The sequence below is a fragment of the Condylostylus longicornis genome, unplaced genomic scaffold (assembly GCF_029603195.1).
Source record: "Condylostylus longicornis isolate FDR11 unplaced genomic scaffold, ASM2960319v2 ptg000064l, whole genome shotgun sequence".
Classification (NCBI taxonomy): Eukaryota; Metazoa; Arthropoda; class Insecta; order Diptera; family Dolichopodidae; genus Condylostylus; species Condylostylus longicornis.
The window spans coordinates 680540-694073 of record NW_026578032.1 but is presented as its reverse complement, the minus strand read 5'-3'; the positions used below and the strand labels follow the sequence as shown (position 1 = coordinate 694073).

The window sequence follows — 13534 nt, the reverse complement described above, 5'->3', positions numbered from 1 at the left end:
AATCATTATCAAATTGATAAGGTTTTGTTACAATACGTTATTTATTTTAACCCTTTTAATCCATATCAAGTGTGACAGCATAAATTGAACCAGTAGTCAATATTTTAATAAATGTAATACGTGGTATAAACATTTTATGCATCATATGACTTCTATGGGCAGTTTTTGAAGCACTGGTTGTGTGTCAGCTAATTGAAAATTGACATTTTTAGTAGAAATAAAAAATGTAGAGTAAATAAATAAAATTTTAATCATTTAAAATTGGAATTCATTCAAAAAAGTATTAAGAATTAGGAAATAAGAAATGGACGCTGGACGAATTGAAGGTATTTATTTAAAACGAATGTACAATTTTCCGATAATTAATTTTAATATTTGTAAATTTTGAATTTCATAAACATTTTATAATTTTATTATTGTATATATACCTAAATACATGATTTCTTTTACGAATAGATACGAATAGAACAAAGATAAATTTTAAAATTCCTATGAAATCAAGTAAAAATTCGGAAAATGTTGGTCATTTACAATCTATGGAAAATTTTTCGTCCCCATTGATATCAGATTCCCAACAAGAAAAAGTTGTTGAAAATATAGATGTCAATGAGATTCGGAAAAATACCACCTTAACAGAATCAATTAGCAATGAAAAACCATTGAAAAGAAAACTAAATTCTGAAATGGCTTTATATGGTATAATAATAATGTTAAATTTCTTCAATATTTGTTAATAATTTGTTCTTTTTCAGCCGGTAGAAATACATTATATCCTGAAGAATTAAACAACCTTATATTACCATTATTCTGTAAACTATGTAACGCAGCTTTAAATTCAGCAAAAAGTGCTCATTTTCATTATTTGTCAAAAAGTCATGATAAGAAAATAAATAATTGGTTGTCTGACTGGTCAAAACGTACAGGTGAACCAGCACCTAAAATTGAAAAAGTAAAATACTTTTTAACGTTTATAGTTCTTTTGCGTTATTTAAATTGATTATTTTAAAGGACAATAATATAATACCTAAAGATTCTGAAATTTTCTTTTGTCAATATTGCAATGTAAAATTGACATCTTTGCAAGATGCTAAGCAACATTACAGTGGAAAAAAGCATGCATCGTAATACTTGAATGAATTTTAATGTTTGTTCAAGATTTAATCCTTTAAATTTTCTTTTTTAGAAAAATTAATTCCGGTATAAAGCCATTGAACAAAAATAATGTTCCTAAAAAGTAAAGAAATTCAAAAATATTTCTACAACTATATTATAAATCTTATTTTTAGTGTGAATATTTGTGCAGTTGACCAAAGATTTGGAATCGGAGAATCATTTAAAGTGGATCTTACAACAGTTGAAACACAGAATAAAAATGTTGAAAATGATTTGATTGGACCAAAAAAAGTCTCAGAAATAGAGGCAAATAGTATTAATCTCAATGTTTCACAAATTAATTCTAAACCAAATACATACTGTGAAATTTGTAATATTTATACAACATCTGAGCAACAGTTAACAATCCATATGCAAGGAACAAAACATTTTAAAAAATTCAAAGAAGTTTGTAAGTTTAGAAGCCAAATCTAAGATATATTATATTACATGTCATGAATAAGTTGTTTAATTTTTCTTTTATTTTAGGCCCAGAAAAAGCTTTTGCTGAAAGAGATTCTCATTTATCAAGATTTATTTTAAATTGTCGCACACCTTCTGGTGTATTTTATTGTAAAACATGTGATATAACTGTTGCCGATGATAAAAGTTTTTCACAACATTTTATTAGTAAAAGACATACGAGAAATCTTAAAAAGCGAAAAGGTCAACCAGAACAAAATGCAATTATTAACAATTTAAAAGAATAATGGAATTTACACCTACGAAAATACAAATAAAAGATGAGATGACACGTGCACTAATAACTGTCAAGAATACCTCCAAAATTTTGCCATTCCTCTTAAAAGGTTTTATATTTGGAGATTTCGGCATCGGTCCGTTTAGAGATTCACAAATTTGCAGACGGTTCTTTGTATTTTTCTGTTACTTCTTTCATAGGAATGCTTAATTTCATCATATATTTTCGATACTCTCAAGGAATTTCCCTCTTTTTTTCTTTTTTTTAAGCATTTTTAACTTATGATACCCATTGACACGATTAGTTCCTTAATCGCAAGTGTATGTAAATCTATTTGACTATCCTATAATTATTAACTATTGTATTTGTTTAGTATAGGAAAAAAAAAATTATTATAAATTATAAATCAAATATGATTGTTATTCAATGAAGTTTTTATATGAAATATAAAAAGTGCCAGAAAAATTTAATTAAAAGTTTTATTTTGAAAAAATTTTTAGGAAAATAATTTTCAAGTTCCTTACGACGCCAAAGATTTTCAAAATATACATACATATATTTATAATTTAATGTGATTTTTTTTTCTTTAAATTTTGGTTTCTTTTTAATTAGTTTTCGAGCAACTTAGAACAAAACCAGCTTTGTCAAATGTCGAATAATTACAGAAAAAACTTATAATACAAAATTTGTTCTGTAATTGTAGAAATAGTCCAGTTTTTAAAAAAATTTAGAAATTTTTATGCATAACATAATAATAATAATCCCATTATTAATAACCTCTTTATATTCAGGGGGTTTTCATTTATGCACGCTGCGCTGAAAGTTCTACATTAGAACTAAAGTTGAAGCGTTAAACAGTATGCAAAAACTTTAGCTAAGCTTTATTTGTTTACGCAGTCTACAATTTCTGAAATTTCTAAATAATCTGTCATTCGAAAATAACATAAATGACATTGTTTATGAAATTATATCCCAATACTTTTCGCTTTTCAATACACTGCAAAATAAGAAATTTTAACAACATTTGAAGACTTAAAGAAAACTTACTTTAATACCTTTCGATATCTGACTCTGCAATTTTAAAATTAAAAAAATTTTTTTTGAATTTTAATTTAAAAAAGAAAACAAAATTTCATGAGGCAGCGACAAAATCGCTACATTTCTAACATTACTTTATTACAGATTGAATTTCCGAACGCACTTTATTGCAGCCAGTAATTTCCGAATGATCTATATTTTTAGGGTGAATTTTCGAACGTACTATAAAAGTTAGATCTATTCTAGAACTAAATAAATGAAAACCCCCTCATATTAGTTCTCTTTATTCTTATGCACAACTGGTCTCACATTCATTAGTTAAAACAATTAAAAGCAATATTATTTTTGTTAATCATAGTTAATTTCAGAATTAAGGATAAGAGTATTAATCATAACTTATCGTAACAATTTCTATCATTACGAATTTTATTGTATCGGATCAAGTCACATTTTTTTTTTTTGAGGATTCAATCGAATTATTACGATGGTATTTTGAATTATTAAAGGACTAATTAAAGAATTTTGAGCAGTTTATATTTTTAAATTTTTCTTTACCTTTTTATTTTTTAGTATTGGCTTAACCTTAATAGATATTGATTAAACTTCAGTAAAATAAATATTCGAAAAAAAAAAAAAATTAATTTAAGAATGTGCCACATGTATTTTTAAATTTTTTTTTGTTTTTTTTTTTTGTTTTACATAATTATGTTTATTATATTATTTTTGTTTTTTTTTTTTTTAATTTATTTTCATGACATTAACAATTGATAGCTAAGTAATTTGCGATTATTTTTTTTTTTTTCTTCACTCTTATTATTACTTTACAATTATATGCTGTGTATGCAAATCAGAATATTAAATTTTTTGTTTTTTTTTTATATTTAAATTTAATATTTTAATTATGTTTTTTTTTTGTTTTTTCTTTTCATTTTTTTTTTTTGTTATTAATTATAATGTTTAATTATTAATTATGAATTTCTAAGTGCTTAAATGTTTTTTTTTTTATATTTTTTTTATATAATATTCAGTTTGGTAGTAATTGTACAAAAAGGCAACAGATAAAATTAGTCTTATGTATTAAAAAATGGTAATTTTTTTTTATTTTATACTTTTTTTTTTGTATTTTTTTTTGTTTTTGTAATTTTTTTTCATTAAATACAAATAATAAATGAAAAATAATTTAAGAACGTGTTTATTTTAATATTATATATGTATATAATGTATATGTATATGCATATATAAATATATTTATATATTATATATATATATATACATTTTTTTAAATTTTTTATTATTTTTTTTTTTTTATTTTAATAATGTTTAGTAAAGATTTGTTTTTTATTTTTTACTACTGTTAAATATAACAAAATTTTTACTTTATAACTGGGGGATTTTTTTTTTTTTGTTTTTATTATTTTGTTTGTTTTGTTGTGTGAAAAACTATGATATTTTTTAATAATAATAATCAATTATTTGTTTTTTTTTTTTGTTTTTTGAATGCGATATTATAATTAATATTTCTATTTAATATAAAACTATTAATGTATTTTTCATGCGTACTTGTATTTTGTTTCTTTTTAAGAACTTCCAAATTCTTAATTAATTTTAAATTTTTTCTTAAACATTAAAATGTGTGTGTTTTGTTTTTTTTTTTTTTGTTTTTTAACTTTTTTATATATTTGTTTTAATTATATATATATATTCAGTTATTATTTATATAAAACTAATTAGTTAAATATATTTATATATTTGTACATGTATTTATACATATGTATACATATATATAGATATAATTTTTTTTAAATACTAACGAAATTACTAAGATTAAATATTCTTAGTATGTACATTACTAAAATTTATCAATTCCAAAAATAAGAGAGAAAAAAAAAATAAATATAAAAGTTATTTGGAAAAAGGAATTTTGAGTTTTTCTTTTTTTTTTTCTTTTAAAAGGAATGTTTATAATTTCGTTTATCTTTTTTTTTTTTTTATTTTAAAATTGACATTTATCTCGGTATGATTCTTTAAAATATACTCATTAAATTTTTTTAATTTTAAAGATTCATCCTGATAGATTGTTACAATAAAATTTTTCAATTGTGTTTTTTATTTGCTTAATAAAGTTTTTATATTTTAAATAACGAAAAAAAAAAAAAAAAAAAAAATTAGTTATTAATTTGAGTTACATTTTTTGTCTAACAAAATAAAAAGGTTGGCTTTTCAATTTTAAAAATATTGGGTCATAAATTTTTATAAAATTCTAAATTTGATGAGTTTTAATTTTTATATTAATTTGTTCTTTAATTATTTCATTATCAATATATTTATTTTATAAAAACAATTTTAGCTAAAGAAAATTATTTTACAAGTTTTTAAAGTGGCTTTTACTCTTAAAAAGCCAAAATTGAATTTAAAAAATAATATTGTGTTTAATTCAAAATTTTAAACTACTTTTAAAGTTTAAAAATTTTTTCTTTTTAATTTCATATGCTGAAAAATTATCACAATCAATTAGAAGCAAACTGTATTATAATAAATATATAATAATATATAATTTTAATTTTATTATCAAATTATTCATATTTAATTGAAGATGTAATTATAATGTTCTTAAGTTTGAATTTAAACTAAAATATTGGGTGTAAAAAATATGTTTACATATTATATATGTTACGTAGTATGTCAATTTTATATTATATTTTAAATTATTAAAAGAAAATAATATTTTATAGTTTAATCTCACTGACCTTATAAACTATCAAAAACTTGATTGACATAGATATCTTATGATACAGAAAATACTTTATAATATTCACAATACAAAATATTTACTATGACAAAAAAAATTTCTATTACATCATTTAGGTTTTTTAAAGTTTATAAAGTTAGCAATATATTTATACCATATTTTTCTTTTAATTTTTCTAAATACATATATAAATTTATATAATGTAAAATTTTGTAAAGATTTTTCTTGAGCAATAAATTGAATAGGATGAAAATTGAGACAAAGTATTTACATTATTGGATTTTTTTCATATAATACAATTTTTATTTTTTATTTCAAAATTTATAATTAAATTATAAATATTTGTGTATTTTATTAAAATATTAAAAGATTAATAATTTAATAAAATTATATTTCAAGAAAAAAATATTTTATATTTCAATACAATATTGCACATTAACTCAAGAAAATCATTGGAAGACCAACAAAAAAAAAAAAAGATGCAAAATAAAAATAAATTTTATAATTGAATTCTCTAAACAAACTAAAAAGATTCTATTCAAAAAGACCTATTACAAAATTTGAAAGCTTGTTAAATAATTTTTACAAAATCTGTGTGCACTTATTTAATTTTTTATGTTTTGGCAAGAATTTTGAAGTTATTTTTTATTAATTTTTTTCTTATAAAGCCAACCTTTGAATATAATATATAAAAATTAGCGTAAAAACATAAAAAATAAAGTGAACATTTATAATTTAATTATAAACTAATAAAATACTATTATAGTAAGAATGTTTATGCTAATTTTGATTTTTTCAAATAAATTCTAAAAATAATCGGGAAACATTTTACATTTTACAAATATACATAATTGCTTATTAAAAAAAAAAAAATTTTTAACATAATATTCGTACAAGATACTAAGATAGATACTTTTTTTTTTTACTTTTTTTTCTAAATCCTTAATTAAAAAACTAATTCTTATTATCATTATATTCTTATTATAACTGCTTCAGCTACTTTTTTTTTTGTTTTAATTGAATAATTAGAAATTTATTAAAATATTTTTAATAAATAGTCATAATATGGTAGTATTTAGTATTCGTAGTTGTTGTCTTTTTGTTTTTTTTTTCCTTTTGTTTATTTTTTTTTTTATTAATTAAATTTTTGTTTATGCCTGTTTAGTATAAATAAATAATAAATACACGTACTAAATGTTTTGTGTCGATGTGTAAAATGTTCTATCATGGTTTCTATAAATGTAAATGCATATTTTTCTTTTTAAATTGTTTTGTATAAATATGTTTAGAGTAAATCTAAAATTACTATTGAATTTTTATATGACTTTAAGTGGAATGAGTTGGTCCATTTCCGGAGGGCATTGAGTGATACATTCGATGACTTCCGGCAGAGGCACCTGCTTGCCCACCACCTTCTTGGTATGCATGTTCACCAATTGGAATATCTTCACCCTAAAATGTTTGAAAAGAAAATTATTCCTATTATTTTATAATTACTAATTTCTATTAATATTAATTTTTTTAATTTCTTACTCTTAAGTATAATGCCCCTGATCCACTATGAACAACAGAGAGCCCGCCATTATTTCTAGATTCATTACCGACAGCAGCTCCACCAGTATTTCTTTTGATAGTTCTATCCTCATACCGTGTTCGGCCTTGCGATGCCATTGGTCGATTTAAAGTATTATTAGCATTATTTGGCGAATGAGGTGCTGAGTTTCTGGCAGCCACTGTCTTTGTTACAAAATCCTGCTCTTTCCATCCTTGCTTTTTATATACATCTCTCAATTCTTGATGTTGCCACATTGTGAATAAAACTTGACTTGCAAATTTCAACACACATGCTGTATATTTTTGTTTTTGCCGTGTTATATTCATTAATCTTTCAACTCCGCCGGCATCTAATAACGATCTAGAAAACTCCGCGTTTTTCTTAATGACTTCGTTAATAGTTGCTAAAACAGCTGCAATAGTATCGTCAGATGTTCCTTGATCGTGTTGTGGATTACCAGATGGTAACTTTTGCACCAAATCTCTCATAGCGTATTTCCCAATAAGTTCTTTATTTCTTTGATCTATAGCTAAATTTCTTAAAGCGGTAGCAACAGCACAAACTACTCTATCAACTTCCATTCTTAATAATTCAACTAATATTGGAAGTCCTTTCTCTTTTCTGACCGCTGCTCTAATTTCAATACTAGGTTGCCAATAACATGCTGCCAAGTTTTGAATAGCTCCAGCTGCTGCTTCAAGGGTTTCTGGATTTGAACAACTTTGAAGGAGTGATAAGTAAGACTGAACAACTTCTGGTTGCCATAGAAGCTCATACCCTTTGGCAGGCTCATTTCTTTGTATTGAATTACGTGATGTAGTTCCACTACCACCAACTGACAAATTGTCTTTTTGCTCTTGTGAATCCTTTTTCTTTTTACTAGCTCCAAAACAACCAAGATTTTCTCCTACAAAAAGAAATAGAATAACATATATTTTAGTTAAAATATTCAATATTTTTTTATAAATTACCCTTTGGAGAAGAAGCTGCTGAAGACGCTCTAGATTGACTTGGCATAGGATGTTTATCATAGTTTGGATCATCTACTTCTTGGCAACGATATGAAAGATTTCTTAAAATACAAACACAGTTTTCTACAATCTTGTTTCCAATATTGCTTTTTTCGATTGCAGATCTAACGACGTATAACAATGAATCAACCAAACTTTCGCATTCCCTCAGCTTTGTTCTTGCATATTCTCCAGCTGAGCTTACATTCCTTAAAACACCAGAAGCATTACGAAAAACAGTAGACCAGCATGTGTCGCCTGGATTAATTGGATCCCATCCAGAATGGGGTTTAATGATAATAGTAACTATAGCATTTAAACCATCATCAATAATAGGTCTTTTGAGGTCCTCACAAGACGACATATTCCAAATAACTCCGGTGACTAATTCTTTTACTTCTGACTCGTTTGTTCTCCTTAATAAGTTTATTAAAGCTATTATTCCATTAGCGTTTCTTATTGCTCGCTTATTTTCGTCATTTTGTCTTCCATATGATAAATTTCTTAGAGCACCACAAGCATTCCTAGGATGGTTTAAAACAAATTTGATTTCAGTAAAAATTAAGCAAAATTAAATTAAATATTAAATTTACCTATGAACTTCTGGAGTTTCATGTGAAAGCAATCGTACCAAAGGTGGTATTCCACCTAACGTTCTGGTTCGTTGTTTATTTGGATCATCCATATAACATAAATGTTGCAAATAGGCAGCTGCATTTGCTTTAATAACATTATTCGGATTATTTAGAAAACTAATAACTTCCGACAAGTTTGGGTCTCTCCACCGCATGACCTGTCGCTGGTCAGCCTCGTTACCGGCTACGTTAGAACTAAAAGCATCTGCTCCTCCTCTAGGAGAAGTTGCGACATTATGATCAATTAAACCATGGCCATGAATAGATAATTGTGACAATTGTTTTTGCAAGTCGTGATCACTTTCTAGTAATAATCTTCCGCCAGTCAAAGCGTTTCCAGCGGGTGCTAATGCGTTTTCGAAATTCGTTCCATTTGAATTATCATCGTATATAACAGGGCGTGTGGCATAAGTAGCGTTTGGATTAACCCCACCGGCTGGCAAAATTCCATAAGTTGGAGCCGAAACATATCCATAAACCATTGCGGGATCTTCGACAAATCGCGGATCTAATTGTACGCCTCCAGGCGATGGTGTAATACGAAAATCTGTCATTTCGTCATAGTGGGATGCTTGTAAATATGCAACGGGTTGAACAATTGCATGCTGTTGTCCAGCAACAGATGTCAAAGGCATCGGTGATGGCGATCCGCTATGTTCATTTGGACTTTGTGGAGTTCCTGAACGTTCATTTGTGCCACCAACATATTCTGATAAATATGCTACTGAACCAGCACCACCCTGTTGAGCTCCTGATGGATTAGTTGAATTGCCATAATGATCGGCTTGTGATGGATAATGTTCGAAATCTTGATAATGTGAATGATATTGTGCACCTTCTGCAACATACACATGATGTGAATCTGGATGTTGAGGCCGATCTACATGATTATAATTCATATATTGTGATCTAAAATAAAAAGAATGTTAATAGAATTTTTAATATTATTTTTCAAAAAATATTATACACATATATATATGTATGTATGTACATAAATGAATAAATTACCTCGCATGGATACCCATTGGCATGGCAACATAATCAACAGTTTGGCCATCAGGTCCGGTGTGTTGAACGTCCAAAGGCATTGCAACGTAATCAACTAATGCACCATCGGGACGAAAATGTTTTACTTCATGAACTACTTTAGTAACTGTTGTTACTTGTTGTGTTGTAGTCTGTTGTTTATGTGTTCTTACTAAAGTTTCGTCACTATGTACCGATAATTGAGAGGAGTTAGGCGATTGTTCTTGATGTCCGTTTGTATGGGAATGATGAAAATTAGACGTTGTTGAATTATCTGCCTGATTTCCGCTTTAATGATAACATTATTAAATCAATTGGCATGTAATTAATTATTTCTGTTAAATATAGAACAAAAATTACTCAAAAATTAACTTTAATATCTTAAAACGAAAAAAATAGTTTAGCATAAAATTATGTAAGTGTTATTATTAGTCATTTTTCCTTTTAATCGGGTTATTTTATATGTTAATTTTTTATAATTAAACACCAACAGCCCGATTATCTTATATGTAGCTTAAAATAATAAGGATTTCAGTAAATATTAATGAATTAAATATGCATTGGATTCTTTTTTTTTTTTAATGTTACAACATTTAGGTGTCTGGAATCAAAAAATATATTAATAAAGTTTTTTTTTTTTATTAATTTAAAATAGCAAATGAATTTATTATTAAACAGATATTAATTTAACTACATTAACAACAGATCTAAACAACAAAAGGCGTGCTAACACTATATTTAATTAAATTATTAAATTATAATGTTCCAAAAAAACTGAAACATTATTTTAGTGTTTAAATAAAAAAAAAAAAATTACTCAAGTATATGTATATGAAAATAGAATATGACATTCATTGTAAGTATTAGGGTTTATATTTATAGTGCATTTAAATGTGAACTTTTATTAAAAAAAGTATCAGAATTATATTAGCTTAAAAAAATTAAATAGAACTATGAATGTAAAAAATCTTACTTTTAAATGCCTTCCAAGTTATTTGCTGAGTCAACGAATATTCTAGTTCTAGTTTTTAAACTTATTTAGATATACAATATTTATAAATTTCAAATAAATAAAATTATTTCATCAAGTTCACCCATATTATAAGCGAAAAAAACGCAAATCTTTAAAATTGTTCTAAATGTTTATTTAATATAAGTAAAATGTGTAATTATTAATAATTACAAAAATTTATTGTATACTCAATAGTTCTTTACTATCACGATTAAAAAAAATATTTTTTAAATGCAGTTTTTCTTTTTTTTCTTTACTTTTTCTCAGTCCATTTATGTGTATGTATATATATGTACAGATTGCATCCAGACATTAATAATTTATTTTATAGCAAAAATATAAAATCTAGGTATGTTATCCAGATGGTAGGTAGGTATAGATAGGTACATTTTTATTTTTAATATTTTCAGGCACAAGCAATAAATTTTCTTGTATGTATGCTTGTTTTAAAATCAAGAAATTAATTTTATTGAATAATTTTACTTGCAATTCAATCTATTTACAAAATCTATATTAATTTTGTATTTATGTTTATTTACTGATTAGTTTTGATAAAACCAATTAGTCATTCAGAGATGGTTGTATTTCAAATTTATACACTCGTTTTGCTTTATTTATAATTTTTTTTTTTTTTTTTGTGAAAAACATGTAAATTTTAAATCGATTTGCCGTGCAAATTCATGCGAAATAATTATAAAAATATCAGTATACCGTATAAAATATTTTGATTTTTTTTTAATTTGAGTAACCTCGCAGGATGCGCAAATCAATATTTATGTTAATTTCCGAATAAAAAAAGTTTTTTTTTTTTTTAATTTTGTAATATTTATGGGTACAAATTGGAATTAAAAATAATTTGAACAGAAAAATTTGCAGATCCTTTCGTATAAAATATTTTGTGGAAAAGAAAAAAAAAATTATATATAGTATGGGGGTAGATACCTTACCGAAACATATTAACTTTGATCCGATATCCTTGATTTGTTGCAGTTGTCAATACCATAAATTCTAAATTTTATATGTGTATATATATATATATATATATGTATATTATAATTTTTTTTTTTTTTATTCTCAACTTCTTATCTTTAAGATATTCTTTATATAATAACTGGCTATATTATAGTTTTTAATTGCACCATAACTAAATCATTTCATTAAAATTATAATAGTAAGAACAATAATTTAAGTACAAGAGTAATAACTTTTTGTTTTTTATTTATTTTTGTTAATCAGATCACTTGATGTTACAAAAATTTTGAAAAATCTATAGATGTCTACACTTTGGGTGGGTTTTGTTCAAATGTCAAAAAAGCATTGAAATCTCATTATTGGCTCAATGAAAAAAATTAATTTTTCATTTAAAATTAATTCTAATCTATTTATTTTTCACACTTTTCTTAAAATTATTATTTAGCAAAATATTAACATAAATTAAAGAAAATTCCATTAGTCTGACAAGTCTGCCTTTTCTCTTTAGCTATTAAAAGCTTAATATAGAGGGTGAAAATTTACAAAAAAAAAAAATCAATAAAATATTAAAACTAAAACATATTTCTTACTTTTTTCAATATTATTATAACCGATTTATAAAATTTAATTAAAATTTATAAGATATTTATCGAATTTACCGAACAATTAATTAAATTTATTAAATATGACGACTCCATTATTATTTGCAATAGAAATATCTTGAGATAAAATACAAGTTGATTAAAAAAAAGATGTCATTTAAACAGTGCTGCCATTTTTTTTATGAGTTTTCTCCAACTAGAAATGACGCCTACATAACTGTCATTTCTTGTTTATAAATATCGATATGTTCTGAGCGCACACTATATCTGTAGTTATTACTATCGCAAATGCCGCTTTCAATATCATATTTTGAAGTGCGCGAAAATTTTTTAATTTAATTCAAAATTAATATGACAATAAATATTAATCTATTTTTATTTTTTACAGTGACTTTTAAGAAAGCTTACAATAAAAAGATGCATTCGTGCATCTGTGTGTTTACATATATTTTGACGTATGTTTAACGTGTGAAAAACAATTTTTTTTAAACGTATTTTAATATAAGTAATTTCATTTATAAAAAAATCAGCGTTTATTGGAACATTTATAAAACATGTAATACTTTATAAAGTATGTAATGTAACTGCAATATACTTTATATAAAATACTTTAACAAAACTTATCCGTAGAAAACGTTAAGACAATTTTTGTTTTTGGCTTGGGGGAAAAAGTATAATTTAGTAACTTTTCAAAGTGTCATACTGGTATGTAGTTAGAGTTTGACATATTGGAACAAAATTAGACGGTAAATTATCATTAGGCTGTTTTATGAAACAAAATCAAATTTTAACTGAGTTATCTGATTAAAAAATAATAAACTTAGTTAAGTGATTGTATATAAATATGAGGATGCTGTATTTATCTGCACTAATGCACTATTACGTGAATTATCATTATTTAATTTTTTGACAAGTAGTATTATTTTTAACGTATTATACTTTGATGTTATTTAATATGAATCAGCTATTTTTTAAATCAAGTATAATTTTAAAATTAACCAAGTTTATTTTTTTGAATAAATCATTTTATCTTACTTGCGTTCCTTTATTTTATTTACTTGAAATTGTAGCAAACTTTTAATG

The 13534-nt window shown here is 24.4% G+C and overlaps 2 protein-coding genes across 7 annotated transcripts; one reads left to right on the top strand and one right to left on the bottom strand.

Annotated features, from left to right (window-relative positions):
- The first annotated feature begins 219 nt into the window (after positions 1-219).
- Positions 220-2261, top strand: LOC129612269 (zinc finger matrin-type protein 3-like). The gene is made up of 7 exons (XM_055525824.1): positions 220-326; positions 457-696; positions 753-949; positions 1009-1121; positions 1184-1234; positions 1287-1564; positions 1642-2261. The coding sequence occupies exons 1-7, from the start codon at positions 305-307 to the stop codon at positions 1860-1862; spliced, it is 1122 nt and encodes a 373-aa protein (XP_055381799.1). The 5' UTR covers positions 220-304; the 3' UTR covers positions 1863-2261.
- Positions 2262-6093: 3832 nt separating this feature from the next.
- On the bottom strand, positions 6094-12572 carry LOC129612257 (catenin delta-2). Of its 6 annotated transcripts, none has more exons than XM_055525805.1 (7): positions 11825-12540; positions 10839-10898; positions 9848-10153; positions 8798-9748; positions 8166-8728; positions 7173-8101; positions 6095-7091 (listed from the first exon to the last, which is right to left on the bottom strand). In XM_055525805.1, exons 3-7 carry the CDS (start codon positions 9925-9927, stop codon positions 6966-6968), a joined length of 2649 nt encoding a protein of 882 aa, XP_055381780.1. In that variant the 5' UTR covers positions 9928-10153; positions 10839-10898; positions 11825-12540; the 3' UTR covers positions 6095-6965. The 6 variants fall into 6 exon arrangements, with proteins under 6 accessions (XP_055381777.1, XP_055381780.1, XP_055381781.1 ...); XM_055525806.1 differs by having other exon boundaries at positions 10839-10886; XM_055525802.1 differs by lacking the exon at positions 10839-10898 and having other exon boundaries at positions 6094-7091.
- Positions 12573-13534: the final 962 nt, after the last annotated feature.